Source organism: Nesoenas mayeri (assembly GCF_963082525.1).
Source record: "Nesoenas mayeri genome assembly, chromosome: 18".
NCBI classification, from domain to species: Eukaryota; Metazoa; Chordata; class Aves; order Columbiformes; family Columbidae; genus Nesoenas; species Nesoenas mayeri.
In genome coordinates, this window is record NC_137566.1 from 8853992 (window position 1) to 8877124 (window position 23133).

The following is a 23133-nucleotide window of genomic DNA, read 5'->3' on the forward strand; positions in this document are numbered from 1 at the left end:
TCAGTGGACATTATTAACGAGGCAACTGGGGTCTAAGGTGATCAATTAGAAATTCAGGCGAGGGCTTCAGAGCTTAGAAAGAAGTCGGATATTTCGGTATGAAAAATCCAAGCGGAGCATGATAAACTGAAACCGGAGCATCCTGCAAAACATCCACAGAGCCTTCTGACAGTTTTACATTTCTAGCATCCTTGTGAGGGGATTCCTGTTCTCTGTCCTTTAAATACCAGGTGAAAATAAAACTGAATGTCGCTGGATATCCAATAACCTACCTTGCCATCTTCAGTGTAGACATTTTCATTGTAGCCTTTCACTATCGTCCGGTCAATGAAGAGGCTCCGCATCACCACTATCACTTTTAACACTTTTCCTAAGGTAACCTGTGAAGAACAAGAGAAGGACAAAAATGAGCTGAAGGAGAGTCACAAGACCATCAAGTTAACGGCCTAAGCTGATGCAATTTCAGTTTTTAATATCTTACAGATAGACCAAAATAAAAGATCTAAAAGCACTGTGTGTGTTATGAGAAAGAGGGAGACTATAAAGTACAGAACAAACAAACATTCATTTGCAACTGAAAATGTAAGAATTCACAGAATTCCCTTGTGTAGGCATGACACCACAACTCAATAACTTGTCGAAAACAACGAGCAAATGTGATTATTTTCGATGTATTTGATATTCTCCAATATAAAGTCCACTCAGAGAAAAATAATTTGAAAGACAAAGCGGACTCTTCTCACGGCAGCATTTAAAAGCATGTCATGAGTTCAACGGAAAACATTTCAGGTCCAACAAAACCGTGAAATTATTTAAAAGGAAACTACAGCTAAAAAGTAAGATGTTACTTTTTCAAAGGTTTAATTTTCTTCTGTGAAAGTCGTAAACTGTAAAGAATAAAACTAGTACCACGAGAAAAAAAAAAAACAGTATCACAGGGTCAGTCAGAGTATAACAACAGAAATAAGCCTAAATTATATTACGGACAGAAATGCAATAATGAAAGCATTTTAATTGAAAAATCAATTTACATTTCAAAGATGAACTTGCACTTCAATATTGTTGAGATGTGTGTCTAACAAGAATTCTTTGTGTTTTGTTATACAGAGATTATTACGGAGTTTTTCCTCACTCACAAAAGCATGAAACTGAAATTAAAAAAAAAGACAATTGGGTCATTTTAATATTTCCCAACCAGCAGTGGCTCATTTCCCATTGCCTGTGTCCCAACGTTTCCTCCAGTATAGACTAACACAGGCTACAACAATTGTGTTTTTACTGTTAACCTCAGCAGAGCTACACCCAGAGAAACCAGTCAATGCGCATCTTTATTGATTTGTTACATGTTTTTCCTTTTTAACTCCTGCTAATGACTCCCACCTACCAACTTGTTTAAGCACCAGTAACCTCAACCTGATGCTCACTAACCAAGAGACTAATGGGCAAAGTGACTCTGAAGCGCCAGACGCTTCTTCCCCATGGAGGAAGATGGAAAATCTGGCACAAGGACTCCATCTCAACGCTGATGTGGAATATTTTGTCTCCACTATCTCCACACACTTCAGTGGTTGCTCACTTCTTTGCTCTTCCCTTAGGTTCTGCATTCACGGCATCTGGCATTGCTGCCGGGTAGAAACAAAAACTGGATGAAATTGAACTGAAGCCTGTGTGGGATGTTCCCAAAAATCCTGAGTGAACAGCAGAATGTAACAAGCTGAAAAATGCCACGTTTGGCACTTCATCTTCCTTGAATATCCTTATTGCTGGCCTCAAACCTCCCAACAAGATCTACCTACACAAATGCACCCAGGCAGTGTGGTCGTACGGATAAACAATAAAATACATTGCAGTTTTGGCCAGGTTAGTGCTCGGCTGTCTGAATTAGCTCTTCCAGTGCTCGGGTATTGACGTAGAGAACTTTCCTATTTTGTGTCGCTGTTGTTTTGACACGAGATTCCTGTAGATTTTACATTGGCTGGAAGAGAGATCGGGACTTTCCGATGGTTCTTGCAGGACTGTATCATTAGTTACGTCTGACAGAAGCAGAAATTTTGTTAAAAAGCATAGCTCAGAGAAATGATAGTTTATCATTTTAACAGCGTGGAAAGAATGAGGCGAGTAGTACCAAGAATGAACAAAAACCTGTCACCAGACTGGAGGATGCTGTAGATTCGGAAGCCAAGAGTATGTTCCACAGCTATTTCCAGGGCAAAGCACGTTCTGTATTGTACACAATAAATGGGATACCCTTTCTTTTTTCCTCTAATAATCAAGACTTGTAACTGTTTTCAGGACTTAATGTTTTTGTTCACCTCAACCATATTTTACAACTCGTGTTTTCCAGCAAACCATTTTCTTTCAATGCCCACTCCACTTAGCTAACTGGAGTCCATGTTCAGAAAATATCTACGTATGGAACATAATTTACACTTATAGTGACACAACTGTGTCCCTACAGACCACCTGAAAGAAAGTAATATAAAACTAATGGCTCTGGTAAAATGTAATTTGATGGTCCTACTCTGAGCTCCATTGGTCAGGTCTCTGCTTCTGGAGGTCAAGACTCACCCAGATGGTCCCTATTTAATGGGCACTAAAATGTCCCTGCATTTCCACACATATCAACTGAAAGGAACTTCTTTTGTTTTACAGAAAAAGATACTTTTCAATTGTGACAAAAAGGCAACAATTTCCTTTCTAAGCCAACTTCTCCTATTAAATTTCAGCTTCTTCCGTCGATATCCTGTTAAGACAGCGCTTGGCTTTTTAATATTTTGCCTGAAGGATATATGCCAACCCGTCCTTGATGTAGAAAATTTTAATTCAAATCAATACATGTGCAAGGTCACTTTAAAATTCAATTAATATGAATGAAAAAATATGCCCCACAGTTCTGTGAGCTGAAAATGGAACAGTTGCAAGTTAAATACTTCTGTAGCTTCTGTTTTGCTCTGTGTAATAACAATGTACTTCTAACTGCCTTTTAACTAAAGTATACTCAATTCAGACAGTTAAGTTATTCATAAATCCCCTGCTTCCCAAAATGGCAAGCTCCAGAAGAAGGTAGGACAGGCAGCTGATTGAAATCTGCAATATTATGCAGCTTTTCTGACAAAGATAGAGAAAATAAAAGTCTTCTTGAAATATCCCAGTTTTAAAAATATTTTGTCTATCACCGAGATAATTCTCAAAGACCATATGACAGACACCGTGTGCCAAGAGAGGGGAGGGGGAACGCAATAAGCAGTGAGGATGGTTTAGATCATTTTTTGTAAGCCTGCTAAAAAAGTTCCCATTTAACATCACTTATGATTGGAAAAGTAATAGGTGCCTCTGCAAATAAGTCAGAATGAGGGTTGAAATGAGTCTACTAAACGAAAATTAATTTACCATGCCAGAATTCCGCCTGGAGGAAACAGCCTGAAATCGCCTCCTTTAATTTTGCCTCTTCGTTGAAACTGGTACCCAATGAAAAGCCCTTTTTTTTGAAAAAAAAGCATTAACAAACATGCTTTCTTCCAATTTATGTAAAAGTTTGATATTAGGAAAATGTATGCTGACAATACCCAGCTCCACCGCTGTGCAAAAACATTCCCAAGGCTCAGATTTCCTCTCGGCATCCCAGGGACTTTGCTGCTGGTTGGAGCTGCAGCTGCTCTGCAATGCAGAGCCAAGAGACAAAAACCTTATTGCCGGTTAACACGGGTACCTCGCTGCTTCTATAGAAAGCGGCACAAGGTTGTATATGCTTTTTAATTCTCCTTAGCAAACAATAAGGCAACGCCAAACCAGAAATGTAACCAAGCTGTACGTATTTCCAGCAAAAGGCCAGACACCTGTTTCTTGCCATAAGCTTGTCCTCCCACTCGTGTATCTTACTAATCTGTACAATGCTTGGAAATCATACATATATATACACTGAAAAATAAGGTTTTGTATTAAAAATAAAGTAAAAATAAAAACCACTCAGACTTTCAACTAGTTCTTTTTTTTCCGATAGCTCATCTGCTGCTGGTATGAACGCTGCGCTTTCCCTCACATGCTCATTATTCTTTAATGATGCCTATTTGTAAATAGCAAGATAAGAAGCAATTAAGCCATTAGAGTCTAAATAAACAAACATAATAATTAGGTTCTTTACTAGGATTTCTTTTTTTATGTAAGGGCTGGAATTTACCTTTCATTAGTCTAACCTAATTGCAATAGTGCATGATAAAGAGTCAACATAAATGAAGGACTTTGAATGATTCTGACATATTAAGGATGAGCTGGTGATCCCCTCTCTCAGTAACAAGGCATATTCTCTTAATAAGGTGAACAAACTGGCACAGGATATTGTTCAAAGGTTAAAAACCATATTTTACCAGTGGCCAGTTACACTTAGGGAAGGGTCACCTCAGCCCAGCATTGTTACAGATGATGGAATGGTTTCCGTCTCATTTTCCATTCTAAATTATAGCACACCAGGGATTTTACAGGGATGAAAATGTAGAATATATAATACATCTATGGGAATATCAACACAGACCTGTGAACCTTTAGGAGTGGGCAGCAGCCCTGGGGCACACGAAGCCTGCAGAGGGAGCGAGGTGAGGAAATTCCCCACAGGTCTTCTCTACTTTTTCCGCTCTTGTTCACTATCCCATCAAAAGACTCTTCCTCACCTTCCTCATTCTTACATCACACAAGCAGAGAATAATTTACAATTTACTTGCCACTCCCTGCTCACATACGTTGCTGATCCAAGACATTCTTCTTCCACACGTCATAGAATCCCAGAATGTCAGGGGCTGGAAGGGCCCTGGAAAGCTCATCCAGTGCAATCCCCCCATGGAGCAGGAACACCCAGATGAGGTTACACAGGAAGGTGTCCAGGCGCAACCAAGGCAGCCCCCAACCTTTATCGCTTCAACCAGACCCTCCTTGTTAGTGAGGATGAGGTCCAGGAGTGCACCTCTTCTAGTCGGCTCCTCCACCCTTTGCATCAGAAAGTTCTTGTCAAGGCACTGGAGGAACCTCCTGGACTGTGTCTGGCCGGCTGAGTAGAGTCCTTCCAACAAACCTCAGGGAAGTTAACACCCCCACCACAACCAGGGCACTGCACCAAAGTATTCAGATAATGCTTGTTTTATTCAGATACCATACTGTTTGCCCAGAGTTAATTAACTACATAGACCATTTTTATCCTTGGACTGTTGATGTCATACCTGCCGTTGCTTATGAAGGTATTTGATGCAGTGGTCGAGTTGTTATATTAAAACATCTTTAAACACAATCATTCCATTTACCAGAAATAAACATGTATTCATTGTCGAAGGCACTAGTAAACAGTGTCCATAGTTCAAGAATGTGCAAATGCTTGGAAGGAGATGGGGAAGAAGAGGAAGGGAGTGAGATTCTTTGCACCTTCAGAATAGCTGGAGTCTTTGCCAAAGAAAACATCTTCAGGAAAAAAAGACCTAACATGGAAAGTTTCAGCCCCAGACCGTACAATTACGTGTGTCCATGGAAATCAATTTATGTCCTTGTCTGTAGAAGTGGGAATTTCATGGTCCAAGGCTCATCCGGTGTTTCAAGAGGAATAATTATTGGCCTGCTGGTTTGAATCTTCTGGCGAGTAACCTTTGTGTTGAGCTCAGTTCTCCCCAACCAGGGTACGACTTTCATAAAGCCCAGAACTTGGAAGCAAAGAGAAAAATAAACTATTCCTGAGAGCATAAATGCTGTGTCTTGAAAGGTTGCTACCTCCTGGTCCTTTGAGGTTACTGCTTCCTCCAGACAATAGGGATTTTTCTTAATGCTTTAGATTTATACACAGCAATTGTACCTCATTAGTCTGGATTTATGCTACATAGACCAAACACATAAATAATTGAAACCTTTCAGAGCCATGTGAAATCCTCAACTGATTCTAAAAGCAGTTTATCATGGTATTTCAAGGTGCTGTTTAATCCCAATCTTCACTAGTGATTTTTCAATTAATCTTTTAATCACGCTATGCATAAAAAAGGCTAAACATAGAATTGTATCAGCTTTAATAACAGTGTCATGCAAAATTCATTTGCAGCAGCAGCAGAGGGGACTGTGGACTCCTTAAGGTTTTTGTGAGATTTTGTTGGTCAAATACAAGTTACAAACACTGGGTATATATTTTTACAGATAATTGAATAGCTTTCTGTAATTTGAGCTGGTTCTTAAGCATAATGATATGTATAACTAACTTCCAGTTTGAAAAATTCAGTTGTTTCTGATAAACCGAAGCTCAAGGCAGGAATCATGTTTTTTTCTTTCCAAGTTATTTTACGAATTCTTGATGATAAATTAATTTTATAAACTTATACTGATGCCTCCACTTTTAATAAAAATATGAAACATGTTTTTCTACAATTTTATTCATTCTCCATAAAATCAGACACATTTGCATTTCAACTTTCAAGCCTTGTTCCAAGCATTTTAAACAGTCTGATTGTATGGAAGTGGGCTGTATTAATTGCAAATAGGCTAGACATCTGTTCACTGAAGCTAGATACTTTCTTGTGTCTCATTGTTGTTTATCAGTGTTTTACATAAAATCGTTATTGTTTTTTGTTGGAAAAATGGATTCTGAAATGTATTATTTGCCCATGAAGAAAGGCCACCAAACTGGGGTTTCTTCCACAGACCCTGATCCTGAAGACCCGGGGGCGGGGAGGAGGAATTCACTAACTGATTTGAAATCAGTATTGATGTCCTACTTGGTAGGAAACAATTTAATGCTAATCTTTTCAAATCAATCTCTTTTCTCCAAAATGCTTTAGCAGTGTAAATTCCTCATCCCAGTCTGGTGGTCCATTCGGAAACTGGTACACAGTTGGCACTGGATACAGGTGGGCAGATTCATGGTAGGGATGTGGGTCTGTTCACGTTTGGTGCCTTAGGCACCTAATTTTAGGCACATGTGATGAATATTCATTTAGGGATTTGCTGTCTTGGAGGTAACAGCTGGGTTTTGGTGTTTGATGGAGCCGCTGGGATGTTTCAGGATCTCTGGTGGGAGCTGAATCTTGAGGAATCACTTCCGAGCTCATAGTGGCACTGTTGTGATGGAGGTGGCTTCACGGTTTGCCTCTTTAGATTGAGAACCAGCATTTAAAAAGTATTAAGCCAACATCTGGGGTCATATTAGGGGCAGTCAATGTGGCTTCACCAAGGGGAAGTGGTGCTTGATGAACCTCATTAACTTTTATGAGGACATAACAAGGTGGATGGATGATGGCAGAGCGGTGGACTGATCTACCTTGACTTGAGTAAGGCATTTGACACAGTCTCCCACAGCATCCTCACAGCTAAACTGAGGGAGTGCGGGCTGGATGAGCAGGTAGTGAGGTGACTGTGAACTGGCTGAAGGGAAGAAGCCAGAGAGACGTGGTCAATGGGGCAGAGTCCAGTTGGAGGGCTGTATCTAGTGCAGTGCCTCAGGGGTCAGTACTGGGGCCGGTATTATTCAACATATACATCAATGATTTGGACGAGGGAGTAGAGTGCACTATCAGCAAGTTTGCTGATGACACCAAGGTGGGAGAAGTGGCTGACACTGGAAGCTGTGCTGCCATCCAAAGACCTGGACAGGCTGGAGAGCTGGGCTGGCCCAGGCTGCCCAGGGAGGTTGTGGAGTCTCCTTCTGTGCAGACATTCCAACCCACCTGGACACCTTCCTGTGTAACCTCATCTGGGTGTTCCTGCTCCATGGGGGGATTGCACTGGATGAGCTTTCCAGGTCCCTTCAACCCCTGACATTCTGGGATTCTGTGGTGCTAAACCACAAGGGAGCAACTCCAGCTCTAACTTGGGATAAGCTCAGAGTGAGACACCACCAGTGCTGAACCCTCCCTCCTTCTGGGGGAGATGCCCATCCCGCAGCACCTTCCACGGAATGATTTGTGCCTGAAAACAGCAAAAGCTTTTGTAGCAGTTGGGGCCAGATGGAAAGTGCCATATTGGCAACATCAACTGAGACAGATGGGAAAGAGGGAAAACCTGCCTAAAAGAAAAAAATGATACACCCATCCCACAGTCACGTACGAAAATACTTTATAAACAATCTTTTTGATCTCTGATCCAAGAAAAATATGCACACCACTGGTTCAGTACGGGGCTGCTGCCTTGTAGCAACAATAATGTCCTTGATTTTGAGAGCAACTGCAACATGGAATTCACTAAGTTACTACTGCTTGTAAAAGGGGCTTCTTTTACAGTTATCACTCTCCCAACTTACCTTATTCATAACCAGTTACATCCAAGATAATTTACCTAATTTCCTAATTGTTCCTGAATCTTGAGAGGTGTCGTGTATATTCTGACCTCAAAAAGCCATTATTAGTGGAAGGCACTTTATACACAAAACATTGACCGGGTTTCAAGTAAGGAAGTAAAAACAGACATTTTTCTATAGCGAAATAGTTAAATATGAAGTCAGCTTAAGAAGAAATGCTAAAGCTTCCAAGACTTATAGCTTCTTAAGACTGCACTGATGAATTCAATTCTTTTCTGGAATGTATTGTTCCACTCGGTGAATCCGACAATTGCAGATTAAATGTTTTAACGCCAGCTGTTTATTTTAACCTCTGACTCAGTTAATCTCTTGCAAATTGGGGGCTGTTCAAAGAAAGTTAATAATGGGATGCTAGACAGCTGATTAATTAAAACTAAACATAATCACAGCTATACTTACTATAGAAGAATTAACAGCACCTCTGAAAAATACAGGCAAAAATCTAATCATAATAGTGTTTTACAGTTGACAAATGCTAAAAACAATAGAAAACCTAAGGAGCGATCCTATCGTTGACTTATGTTGACTCAACAACTTTGTTTTGACAAAGTATCTGATTTTCAGACTCATTTTACCATTTGCTTGGAAAGTAGAAATATACTTATATATACATTACACCCAAGAATTTTGTAATAGCCTATGCGAGAAAGGAAAAAATAGGGGGAAGTGCCATAAGAAATCTGAGCTGGAAAAGACAGATTTGGTCCCAGTTCTTCACCTGTGTATACAGTATATTTTCTACTTTTATTTAAAATTTGGCAAAAGATGCAACTTCTGCCTTTCGCCCTCCTACAGGAGAATCCGCATCCAGCTGCAGACTCCACGTCCACGTTGTTGTCTTAGAGGAAAAGCTTTAGAGATTTCTCTCGCTATGAGCGCAACAGCTGCCTGTGAAAATTGATGTCAACAATAGGTTCTTGGGGAATGAAATCTTGCTTGGTCAGGCAGAAATAAGTGCAATGTATTGGACTTGTTTATCTCTAATCCAGCCTTTATTGTTCATTTACCTCCAAGGCAAATTCTCGACTTCATCATATAGCAGAAATTCACTGACCCAAGAACAATTTGAACAAATTTAAATCATATTGGTTTCCTCTTTCTTGCTCCCACCACTCTTTTCCTTCTTAATTATCATGATTAAGACTCATTCATTGCCACGACAGCTGAAAAACAGTGAATTTTGAGTTTGCACTCATATTTCTATGGTCACATGTAGTAATAAAACATAATAAAACTTCCTTCTAAAGATGGAATTCTTTCTGTCATTCATTTGTCTAAGAGCAAGAAAGATCGCACACCGCTGTGATACCTGAAGAACAGTATGTTTCTGAAAAAAAATATAATCTTTAATAACCTGCATTTTAGGAACAGTAATTCAATCCCTTAAGAAACGCATCTCAAGGGATTAAATGATCCAACTTACCAGAAGCATTGCAGAGGTTCCATTGGGCCGGGATAACTGGATAGACATTTCAGGGAACATCCTATCAATCCGACTGATCACATCATCGACGTATCTACCAACCAAACCAAACCAACAGAATTAGCACGTGTTCCTCACCACAGCCTCAGCCGCAAACTCGTGCCATCATATTTCTATACTTCTGCCTCTGGAGGTCAAAGGATACGTTATCAAGATTACTCTTCCAGGGTGGGAATTTGTAGGTTGCCACCTCCTTACGCTCTCTTTGATAAACTAAACAAATCTCCTCAGAGTCTTGATGCATTCAGGATTTTTTTCTGATTCTCTCCCATTTATTCCACGCACTGGTGACTCTAAAACTGGCACATCCCAGGGGTTTCTCTGGGGTGATCAAACACAGAGGCCAAATAACACCCTCTCTGCTGGGTATAACCCCTCTGCGTACACAGACCACAGCGAGCTGGCCCACGTTGGTCTTGGTTCCCGATATCACATTAAGAGCTGACACTCGTCAACAGAGAAAACCTCCTTTAGGCAACCTCGTTTCCCAGGACACGCTGCCCCATCCCATGGTCGTGTCATTTCTCTGGACACGATAAAATGCACATTACTTGCTTTCGCGGAGTCTACGTGACGTTCTGTATCACCTGTGCACCGCTGCCAGTTCTGCTGACATACGGGGCGCTACCGCCTGGTTAACACACGCATCTACAAACCCTGCAACTTGATCACAGATCCATGAATGAATTGATTGATAAAACCGTGTCATGCTAACCCACTCACATGCTCTGAAAAAAAGATTTCAGGAAAATTAGTTGGCTCAGATTAACTGAAAAATCTAATTATTTTCCTTTATCCTTCTTAAATGAAGGCAAAAAAAATGCTTAATTCTTCAGAGCTATTCAGTTCTAATCTTAGTTGCTAAAAAACACCCCAAAACCAATGAGGCGTTATGCTCCAACTGTTATTTTGCAAGAGATTAAAAATCAACTGAAACAAATAAAATGAAATAAAGAAAGCTAGACTTACACGGCTGGTGAGGTCAGCCTACTTTTAACAGTAACAAAAGAGTGGAATTAGTTATGACAATTCTGCATAAAATCCTAATCCACACTTCTAGTTGTGCAGAAAAAAGTTTCCCCATTCACTTGAGTGACTCATTAACAGCTCGTTTGCTGATAAGCAAAGTCAAAACATCCACAAGCCAAGAACTTCCCCAGCACAAAGAGGAGACGCGTTAAGAAGACGCTTTGGGATGAGTCAGTTCCACTCAAGAGTGCACACCTAACTAATTTTAAACATTACTGAATCCCATACTCTTTTTTTTAAATACAGCATGAGAGTTTATAACGTTCAGCAAATGCAATTACTCCAGGCTCACAGAATCCCAGAATGTGAGGGGTTGGAGGGGACCTGGAAAGCTCATCCAGTGCAATCCCCCCATGGAGCAGGAACACCCAGATGAGGTTACACAGGAAGGTGTCCAGGCGGGTTGGAATGTCTGCAGAGAAGGAGACTCCACAACCCCCTGGGCAGCCTGGGCCAGGCTCTGACACCCTCACTGAGAAGTTTCTTCTCATATTTAAGTGGAACCTCCTGTGTTCCAGTTTGAACCCATTACCCCTTGTCTTATCACTGGCTGTCACCGAGAAGAGCCTGGCTCCATCCTCCTGACACTCACCCTTTAGATATCTGTGAACATGAATGAGTCCCCCCTCAGTCTCCTCTTGTCCAGCTCCAGAGCCCCAGCTCCCTCAGCCTTTCCTCACACGGGAGATGCTCCATTCCCTTCAGCATCTTGGTGGCTGCGCTGGACTCTCTCCAGCAGTTCCCTGTCCTGCTGGAACTGAGAGGCCACAACTGGACACAAGATTCCAGGTGTGGTCTCCCCAGGGCAGAGCAGAGGGGCAGGAGAACCTCTCTGACCTACTGACCACCCCCTTCTAACCCACCCCAGGTACCATTGGCCTTCCTGGCCACAAGGGCCCAGTGCTGGGTCTGCAGATAAATGGAGCTATCGCTTGTGCATGAAGAGAGATGATCGACTGAGACCAGGCAAGGAGAGATTGTGCATTTCTGGATCAGTATGTGGTCAGAAACACGATGCACATGATGATGCAGAATATTGCATAACTTCTGTTCTCTAGTTTTCCAAGCTTTGGGCAATAATAAGTAAAAAACAATCAAAAGACACAGTTGCATAAAACAAGGGCTGCTTACACAATGACAAAGTCTATCTGCATTAAAAATGGAAAATTCAAGTAATTTTAAATCATAGGAACAACAGTACGACTTGGGCATTTAATCTGCTTAGGCCCTTCTGAAAAATCCCAGGGAACATGTACATTTATTCTTTGAAAATGTGATCCAGGCTGCTTGGAGCTCACCAGTTAGTTCTTCAGCTCCTTCCTACATCTGATTATTTTTTAAATGTAAAAATTGTTTTGACCACATGCCTTAAAACTTGACTGAAACTCAACTGTCGCCTTCTACTACCTGAGGAGTATAAGGCAAAACAGGGCACTCAGAGGGAACTTGTGAAGAGTCTTCCCTTTAAGTAAAATCACACGTACAGCAAAACAGAAGTCTTCTAATTCGTGATTAACCAGCTCCTGAAATCAAAGATGAGTTCCTAAGACAATTTGGGCTCAGAAGCCTGCAAATTTGTACCACTCTTCATAAGTCAGTTGACAAAACCCACACACTTCAGGAAATGTAATGCTTGCCTTTGCAAGGCTCAGCAGCTCTATCAGGACCATCCACGCAGCTTGTTCATACTCTTCTCAGTTCAGAGAACGTCAGAGAAAATCCAAGACCAATACGATAAAAGAGCATTGACGCACATATTCTCGTTGTGCCCCTTTGCCTTTTTTTCAAGTAGACATCAGGGTTTCCTGAGGACTCATCAGAACAGAAGGGCTCTTCAAAGATGCATATATAATTACTAAATTAGCCCGACTACATGGCGGCCTCAAATATAAGATGACAAACAAGCCAAACTAAAGCAAAATTTTTCTCTAGATACGTCCTTCAGAGAGGACATCTGGTAAAACATCTTGCGAAGGGATGGATACGATAAATCAAATGCAGCAAAGTGTAACTGGTGACGACTTCAGAGAAAACCAAAGAACACGTGATAAAGACAAGATAAGTGTGGTCCTGAGGCTGTCTGGAAAGAGGGTCAGAGAAAAAGCTGCTGTCTGGAACTTATTTTACAGAACTGAAATACATTAATTTAGTGCCAAAATAAGCAGAGTCACAATTTACACATCTCCGTCCAATCAGTTTTGGCTCAAAAAATATGATAGTTCCTATTTATGTTACAGAACTTTCTACAGTGTCTCAGAGAAACGTAGCACTTAAGAATGGAGAAAAGTCTACTCTTGCTCTTTTCTTTTCCAGAACATCTATAAAATGCTCACATTTCCTTGACTCCAGTACCAAAATCTCCAGCCTGTTCTGACCAACTTCATCGCCAGCTCTAAGCTTCGTGCCAGGCTCTCTTGTCTCTCGTTGTTAACACTGTCCTCTTGTCCTTTCTGAACAAACTGCTTCAGTGCTTTTTTCCTCTCATTTCTCACCCAACTTCAAACTTTCTGTTGGGCGAAGACTCCAGTCAGGCTCCTCCTGGCTCCTCTTGTTTCCTTCTGTTCCCTTCTCATCTGCACACTAACTCATCCTCTGCTCCTCCTTCAAAGCCTCCGTTCCCGCTGTGAAATCTTTATTCATGATATTTTATAAAGGGAAAAAAAAAAAAAGAAGTTACTTTTTGCAAATAACTGACTGACTTCCAACTACCACGAAGCAAGTTGAGGGCAGAGGGGGCAAACCTGAGTCTCTCGAGTTATATGCAGTTCATCAGTCCTGGGGGTACAACATATGATCAGCAGGAGGGAGTTCTGGCACTGGAGCGTCTTGGTAATATGAATCCACAGGAGCAGGGAGAATAAAGCCAGAATGTGAGGACTGCAAAGAACAAAACTGCTAAGACACCTTGGACAAAGGTCTTAAGGAACAAATTTGCTAAGATTCATGCCCAGCTCACAGAATCACAGAATGTCAGGGATTGGAAGGGACCTGGAAAGCTCATCCAGTGCAATCTCCCCCCATCCAGTGCAGCTCCACTCCACCATCTTTGTTGCCCTCTCTGTTGCCATCTCCTCCCTAACCTGCAGCGCAGAACTGAGACAACACTCATCTGAAAGATTCAACAGTAGCTCTACATTTATTCTCACAAGTTAGCTTGTTTTCAACTTTCCTCGAGATGTTATTTCGGTCATAGAGGATTTACATTTCATTATTGAGTAGATGCAAAAGATTAAGTTATGTGCTTAAATAGTCTAGAAGTGTTTACATATAAACACATGGTGGTCTGTTTCAAAAGCATATGCACCGATCGCTGGATCGAACACTTCACCATCTGCACTTCTCGCTCACAAAAGGCCAAACCTGGTACAGCACTTGAGGATGAATGTGAAGCCGTTTGGACAGTTCTCCAGAAGCCAGCACAGAGTGTTTAAGGGTTGGGTTTACAAAGACATTTAGGAACCAGGGGCTGTGATTCAACAACTTTCAGTCTTCGGCAGCAATTGTGCCATAAGGCGCTGACACATCCCCTCCCGCGTGCCGCAGCCCCTCAGCCGCGCTGCGCAGGGAGAGCTGGAGCACACAGCTGAGACGGCTTGAAAATGTAAAAAGAAAGAGATATCTTGTTTTAAATCTAAACTGGTTTAATGATTCGGCTCCCTGTGCGGCTGCACACACCGTATACCAGCACAATTCCCGCTGGGACTGTGCCTCACAGCCCAGGAATACTGTTCAGTGGGGTCAATCTATTACAACAATAAAATATTGTTTTACGGTAAAATCTGTTACTTATCCAGTATTGTTTATACAGCAAACACAATTCTGAATCCTTCAGTGCTACTGTGAACCCATTGGTAAGCGACGTGGTGTAAACTTGCAAGGAATGTCCCCAAAGGTACGAGCTGATGGTGATGCTACAAATGCTGAATGCTTATGAAATGCAAACTTGCCCCTGAATCAAACAGTCTCTGGACGTCTGCACATTTAAGATGAATATGAACCCCTCTTTAATGCACTCTGAAAACAAACGTTGTCAGCGCATAATTTGTTTTTATAAGACAGAGCAAAAAGACATCTGTTCACAGTATCAAGTTCTAGTGCACCACCCTAAAAAGTATAACTTTAATAAAGAAAACTTTAAGTTAAAAATAGAGCCCTTGCAGTCAAATTCCCATAGATGTTTTATTATATTGTTGAAATAGCTTTCTTTGTCCTTATGTGGAATGCACTTCAAAATGCCTTTAATTCACAGCAGTAATCAGGAGAGGAATATGGATATCAGAATGTGTGAAAGCTGGTTAACAAAATAAGCATGCATCTGCTTTACAGTCATCAGCAGGATCCTGTCTGAGCCTGCTACTAGTCTGCGCTTCATGGAAAACATCATTAACTCCTTGATACACACCTCGAGAGGAAAAACAGCCCTAACAACGTAATAGAATTTCAGCAGCAATACTTTACAGCACATATGTATTGTTTATATTTCCACTTCTTCGTGAAACTAGATGTTGCTCCACAACCCACCAAGAAATGCTAACAACAGTAATTTTCAAGGGCCTGCACGAGAATTGGAAATATTACATCAGCATTTATCTACAGAGACGGCTCTTCAATCACTCATAACTTCTCAAGCAAATTGTGCCCCACCTATGTCCCTGCATTTGCACACCGTGAAGTTCGACCAAAAGTCCTGAGGAGAACCTCAAGCCAAGAGATCCAGCTGTCCACACTTCCATTCCCGAATCCAGACTTCTGAAGCTAGAATTCACAGAATCCCAGAATGTGAGGGGTTGGAGGGGACCTGGAAAGCTCATCCAGTGCAATCCCCCCATGGAGCAGGAACACCCAGATGAGGTTACACAGGAAGGTGTCCAGGCAGGTTGGAATGTCTGCACAGAAGGAGACTCCACAACCCCCTGGGCAGCCTGGGCCAGGCTCTGCCACCCTCACTGGGAACAAGTTTCTTCTCCATTTTAAGTGGAACCTTTTGTGTTCCAGTGTGAACCCATTACCCCTTGTCCTATCATTGGTTGTCACCGAGGAGAGCCTGGCTCCATCCTCCTGACACTCACCCTTTAGATATCTGTGAACATTAATGAGGACACCCCTCGGTCTCCTCTTGTCCAGCTCCAGAGCCCCAGCTCCCTCAGCCTTTCCTCACACGGGAGATGCTCCACTCCCTTCAGCATCTTTGTTGCCCTGCGCTGGACTCTCTCCAGCAGTTCCCTGTCCTGCTGGAACTGAGGAGCCACAGCTGGACACAATATTCCAGGTGTGGTCTCCCCAGGGCAGAGCAGAGGGGCAGGAGAACCTCTCTGACCTACTGACCACCCCCTTCTAACCCACCCCAGGTACCATTGGCCTTCCTGGCCACAAGGGAATTTAGTATTTTATAACATGGTATTTTCAGCTCTGCTATTGAAGAGTTACTTCAATGGCAAAGTCTTCTCACTTTCTTTCTTTGTGCTTTATTTCTCCCCCAACAGAGCAGAAATTACAGTACTTACCTCCTTTTGTTAAAAGCAATAGATGATGCATGACACCTATTATGTGTTTTATACCTATCAAAAGCAGCAAGATTTTACCTTTGGGTGGAAAGACTGATGAATAGGAAACATAGTACATTTTGCACAGTTAGGGCTTTTTATACACTATGCTTGACCACATAACTAGCACTGCTGGAAGGAAAAGATCTTAGCGACCATGGTTTGTAACCACGCTAACATCTGAGAATACTTTGATAACAACAAAAATGCCTGAAGGAGCAAATTAGGCAAAAGTCCAAGCAAAAAAACCCCATCATAGACACGAAGGCATTCATTCAAGTCCTCACAGTGACGTATTACTACATTCCTAACTTTCCCCTTTAGAATGACGTTTTTCTTCTAGAAAAAGATGTTGGAATATGTAGGATTAGGAAGCAAAGACTGAGGTTTTAGGCCTCACCAATAGACTTCAAGCAGCCACTCAAAAAGAGCAGCCACTTCAAGATCTAGTGCTTTATTAAAATTATAAATTATAGTAACAACAAGCAAGTCTTAATAGCACTCGTTCCAAGGGTACTTAGGATACTTGATATCAGCCTAAGATCAATTTGTTCTTCTGTAATTAAGAGGGAAGTAAAAGTGAAGAAAAAAGAAAAACACAAAACCAAACCAGTTGAGATACTCTAACAAATAACTGCTTGCACAGCCTAGGGCAATGTATTACACAAACTTTTACCAAATGCCCATTTCAACTGTTGTGATCACCTACTTTAAGTTTTCTTGAGGGAATTTCATAATTAGTCCTGATTTTTCTCTTCAGGATTATGCTCTGACCAAGTATTTTGACCTGCCTGTGATACTAGAGAGATAAAAACATCTATTTTAAACCTCAGAGGTCTATCAAAAGACTCCTTCAAGGTCACCTTTACACTCCAGTACAAAACCTGCATAACACAAGTACAATTAGGCATTTATATACTCAAGACTGCCCTGGAACAAACATTTTGGAGAGAGATGCCCTTCAAAATATTATTTTCAGAGAAATACACTTTCATCACTTCTTCCTCCAACATGACAAGCTGTTCCGCAGGTTGGGATTTTTATAGGGCGCATGGAAATTAATTGCACGGCTTCCACTGGAAGTCGGTGTGGGGGAGGAGGGCTAATTCCCTTAAGCAAATTATCCGAAATAATTTCCCTTTAAACACTACTACCACTACCAGAAATAAAAAGCAGAGTCGGTGAAAGGGTTTATCATGGCACTTAGTCTGGGCTTGCCAAATCCACTCGAGGCGTCGCAGCAAAGCGACGGCAGAAATTCGCTGCAGCTTTTTGGCTGTTTTCCCACTCTCGCCGTCAGGTTCTTTCCCCTCTGCCGTTCTCGGCCCTCGCTCGGGCGGCTCAGCGTGCGAGCACGGCGGAGATCACAAGGGCGGCGTGTTCGCTGTGGTTTCCAGACGCCGGAGTCTCGGCTCTGCCCGTGTTCCTCTGCTGCGCACATCAGGCAGAGCGGAGTTTAAAGCACTTTGTGGGGCTGAGACCTGGACTGAAGCCAGAGCAGCACCACGATGAGCAAATCCAGTTCTGCTCATCGCTCTACATCAACCGCAGAGCTTGCCCCAAACATAAAACCACCTTTTACGTCTAATATATCTAAAGTAGAATAACCCCTTTAAAACTACGGTGTCCAGTGCTAGCAGGGAGAAGTGTTCAACCTATTAAAAAATAATGCAATTCTGTTTATGTAAGTACACTAACGGAGAAAACCGCCAAAGTGAAAAACAAGGAGGGAAGGTCTCCTTAGGTAAATACAAACACGATTATTAACACTGCTGAGCTTTGTTCCTAGATATGTTTCCCTAATTCTGAGCATCTACTTCATGAATATCACACTCAAGGATTGTAAAAAGCAATTCTGCCAAGGAATGTCGAGTTGGTTACTTGAAATCAAGAAATTCCAAATTGCCAGATAATTTCTAATAGTAAATAGGTACAGATTAAGAAACAGGTGTCTCTATGCATTCACAGTCCTTAATTTAAAAAAAAAGACAAAAAAAAAAAAGGAAGAAAAAAGAAGAACGGCTGCCCTCTGTAATGGGAACGAGTGGCACAAAATAATCCAGCAGTAGATAATGGGTGCAAACTGGAACACAAAAGGTTCCACTTAAATTTGAGAAGAAACTTGTTCCTGGTGAGGGTGGCAGAGCCTGGCCCAGGCTGCCCAGGGGGTTGTGGAGTCTCCTTCTCTGCAGACATTTCAACCTGCCTGGACACCTTCCTGTGTAACCTCATCTGGGTGTTCCTGCTCCATGGGGGGATTGCACTGGATGAGCTTTCCAGGTCCCTTCCAACCCCTGACGTTCTGGGATTCTGTGACTAGATGGAACCATCCATGGCCAAAAGCGAGAACTCAGGCTCTGCAAATGGCACCTCAAAAGTTCTGCTACAGGAGGGACAACACAAGATTTCTTGTCGACTCTGAAGACAAAACCAGCCCGATCAGCCTCTTCTAATGGGCAGCCAGCGTCTCGCCCGTCTGTCAGTGCCAGGGGCTCACAGCAGGGAGTAGTTTATTATTCTAATAAGATGCCGGAATAAAGAGAGGGTCAGCTACGAATCACTGCCACGAGAAGATTTAATTAGATTTTTACACTGACTAAAGACACTTCCTTGCACACAGACTAAATTTTAAATATGGAGAGAAATGACAGTGTGTTTTAAGGCAAGGTTATTTTGGGGTTTTTTGTTTTAAATTTACTGTTTGTATTTTTCCTTTGCTTGACGTCGCTGTTCACATTATACAGTCATACTGTTCAAGCTTAAAGGTTTGTTATGAAAGACAGTTCAATATAAAAACTATAGCCAAATCTTCTGAAGTATTCCACCCAAAAGAAAGCACTATGTTTTCCCAGGAAAAGGTCTGATGGTAGTACAATAAAAAAAACCACCAACAAAATAAAGGAAGAAAATCTGTCTCATCACAAAGTAAAAGCTACAGAATAGTTTGATATCAAACGCATGTACAATATAGACCTACGTATTATTGTAGTATGGTGTTGAATTAAAAATATACCGTATAAAGAATAGGTCTCAGCTATATTAACACACAGAACCGCAAACCGTATGTATGAGCAGACAGAACTTTCATTAAGAGTAACCTTATATCAAAGATTTTTCTAAAAGCAACCAGAGGAAAGTTGAAATCAACCACGAGGGCTATGGCTACTACAGCTACTTCAATCGTCAGGAAACCATTATCTCAAATTCATGCTGCTAACAGGATACAGGCTCACCTAGTAACATGACAGCAAATTATATGATTAATTAGCTCACATGGAGCTCCTGTGAGCCAACCAGTTGAGGCTGATGCCCTACAGAAGCAGATAAAATATTACCAAATGTTTTCTAGCACCTCAAAAGATCGTCCTGCAGTTCTATTCCCAAACATCAGTGAATTTGCAAATGTTCCAAGGGAGCTCTCCAGTCACGCTCACTTTGCATTTGGTACTCACTGCACTGACACACATTTCTCTATTTGACTCCTGTCTAATCATTTAATTACTCTTCGCTTTTTGCCTAATTGCAATCATCAGCTTTCTGTACATTCAAAACACAAACACAAAATACCAGGTTTGCTACGTAGCTCATTTACACCAGCATTTTAAGATGTGCAGAGAAGAACTTCAGCAGAAAGTATCTGAGAGACTTGCAAAATGCAGATCTTTAAGATTCAGTATATACATACACCTTCACAGAATCACAGAATGTCAGGGCTTGGAGGGGACCTCGAAAGCTCATCCAGTCCAGTCCCCCAGTGTTTAAAAGCAATAAATGTTTAAACTTAGGTATTGTCTATAATAAAGGTGAAGTACCGTTAGATATGACTATGATTCTTCAGCCTATGAGTCTGCCATGTAGCTGATTAGCCCCAAATTTAGATCCAAGTTTGATTTGTTTTCCAGCCCTTCACAAAAGGCTCTTTTGTAAGACCTGCCTACAAGGCGCATCCACATTTGTCAGGAGCAAAAGCATCATCTTTGCTGAGCAAATGTCAAAATGCAAAAGCCAAAATGAAAGGAGGTTCTGCATGGAAAACAGGAGAGTAGAAAAGCCTGGGTTCTGGCTTGAGGGGAGCTCACTTTCATAGTGCTATTTTGGACACAGACATTAAATTCTGACTTAAAATACATCAAAACAGTAGGGTGTCTTTTGCCGCTTCCAGAGCACGTTTGATTTTAACTCCAAACACCGAATGCAACAATCAGCAAAAGAGCTCAACAATTTAAAGATTCAAGAAGTCGGGGGAGTTTGACATAGACTGACAGGCTCCAGCCAAGATGCCGTGTAATTATTTCATGTGTCTGCACTTTGTCTTCCATCACTGCAATGAACACCTAAAGGCAGGAATACAAAGCATACGGAATAATCCATCACCGTTCATTTCTCACAATGAATGCTGACAGTGGATAGTTAGAGCTGCCCATTAGGTCTCACAAGCAGGAATGATATGGTCACTCATTCTTCACAACGTGTCACTCCTGGGCTTTGAATTACGTAAAAAATTAACTGGTCTGGAATAACTGACAATAAAAAGACAAGAAATCCAGGCTCTTCCTCTGGATGAAAGCATATGCCTTCTAGTTAATGCCTTCTCTTATCCCAGCTTTGTACAAATATTACTCGAGTCACTCTCAGCACTCCTGCACAGTTCACTATTAATATATTAGTTTTCAAAATGACATGCACAAACTACTGAGTGACACGACTGAAATTACGAAGACAGTGCTGAGACTTTATGAGGTAAAACCTGTACAGCAAAGAGGAAGCGCTCTGCACAATTAAACCCTCTGCATGAAAAGAAGAGTAGAGCAGTATCTATAAAGGGATGAAAACGGAGCCACTTCGCCCAGTGACACTTCGAAAGGTTGCATTTTATTTATTTTTTCTGCTGTCAGCTGGGAAAATGGGACAAGCAAAATAACTGTACGAAAATACTTCAAATCATTACAAATCAAGGTTATGTTTAGAGGAAAACTCTATGAAGTCATCACCTGGAATTTGCTACCCAAGCTTTTTACATTGTACCCGTCCATAGGGTTCCTTGTAAACACATGAATACCCAGAGAATGCCCTAAAGTGAAATTAAAAAGTAATAACCGTTATTTTTAACATGAAGTAAAGAAAGCAGAGCAAAGCAGTTCTGCTGCTCTGTATCCTTTCTCGGTAGGAAGGACGTTTAATTGTCCCCACGCTCCAAAGGCTGATGGAGGCTGTGACACGGCCAGGCCACTGTCCCCTGTGGTCCACAGAATCACAGAATGTCAGGGGTTGAAGGGACCTGGAAAGCTCATCCAGTGCAATCCCCCCATGGAGCAGGAACACCCAGATGAGGTTACACAGGAAGGTGTCCAGGCGGGTTGGAATGTCTGCACAGAAAGAGACTCCACAACCCCCTGGGCAGCCTGGGCCAGGCTCTGACACCCTCACCATGAAGAAGTTGCTTCTCAAATTTAAGTGGAACCTTTTGTGTTCCAGTTTGAACCCATTGCCCCTTGTCCTATCACTGGTTGTCACCGAGAAGAGCCTGGCTCCATCCTCCTGACACTCACCCTTTATATATCTGTGAACATGAATGAATCACCCCTCAGTCTCCTCTTGTCCAGCTCCAGAGCCCCAGCTCCCTCAGCCTTTCCTCACACGGGAGATGCTCCACTCCCTTCAGCATCTTTGTTGCCCTGCGCTGGACTCATTCCAGCAGTTCCCTGTCCTGCTGGAACTGAGGGGCCACAGCTGGACACAATATTCCAGATGTGGTCTCCCCAGAGCAGAGGGGCAGGAGAACCTCTCTGGGTTGCAATTCTGCTCGCTATCCTGCTCCTGCCACATGAGATCCTGAACTCCACCATCTCATGCTCGCTGCAGCCAAGGCAGCCCTCAACCTTTATCGCTTCAACCAGACCCTCCTTGTTAGTGAGGTAAATCTCCACCTGCGGTTTGTTACCTTAGGAAAACTCCTCCTTTTTGAACAGTTACTTTTGAAACTACAGGGGCCTTTCTAATTGCCTTTATTTTCAGGCACAACTTAAGTTTCAAAGTTTTCTTACTGTGATACACCCAGAGCTTCCTTTTTAACATTATAGCTTTTGCATCTGAAAGTTCTTTTATCCCCCCTCACAGTGGAGCTGTTTAGTTTGTCTCTCAAATATATCTCCAATCTAATAATAGCTAAAGGTTACTTAGAATCTTTTAGAGGTACAGCAATACAGTCATTAATAAACACAGTCACAATACATTCGTATCACATCACATTACACCATATTATTATGCAATAACGCTGTTCTTGCTAAGCCACCAAAATATAGGAACCTTCTCCCTCCACCTTATTACAGTTCTGCTTTTTCGCTCGTCATCTTTGACATGGGAATATACAAGCAATGCAGATGGAAACACTGGAACGCGCTTCTGAATTTGGCAAGTGGCAGTTTTCATTTATTCTTTTCAGATTGACTGTTGCAGAGTAAAGCAGTCTCTCATCGCATCCCCCAAATAGAAAAGCTAAAAAAACCAAGCGAGTCAAAGCAATCATACGACAAAATCACAGCTTTGATATCACTATTAACTTCATACAAATTCCCTCTCTTATCTAGCTTGTTCTTCACTGTCTAATTAGTCCAACCACTGGTAGTGTTCCTTTTTTTTCCTGACACAGAAACAAGCAGTTAAACTAGTATTTGCAGTCTTTAATTACACATTAAAAATCTTCATGCTTAACTTTTTTACTGAAAGTACAGGGATTCCCTACAGTGCAATATTAATGTTCTGCTCTA

At 41.8% G+C, this 23133-nt stretch overlaps 1 protein-coding gene across 2 annotated transcripts in view; it reads right to left on the reverse strand.

Annotated features, from left to right (window-relative positions):
• The window catches only part of MED27 (mediator complex subunit 27), a 79500-nt gene that overhangs the window by 17357 nt on the left and 39010 nt on the right, over nt 1-23133 (reverse strand). For both annotated transcript variants that reach the window (XM_080356137.1, XM_080356138.1), the window contains exons 4-5: nt 9735-9828; nt 273-380 (exon numbers count right to left, since the gene is read on the reverse strand). In XM_080356137.1, the coding sequence (XP_080212263.1) occupies nt 273-380; nt 9735-9828 (202 nt within the window). The remainder of the gene's footprint in view (nt 1-272; nt 381-9734; nt 9829-23133) is intronic.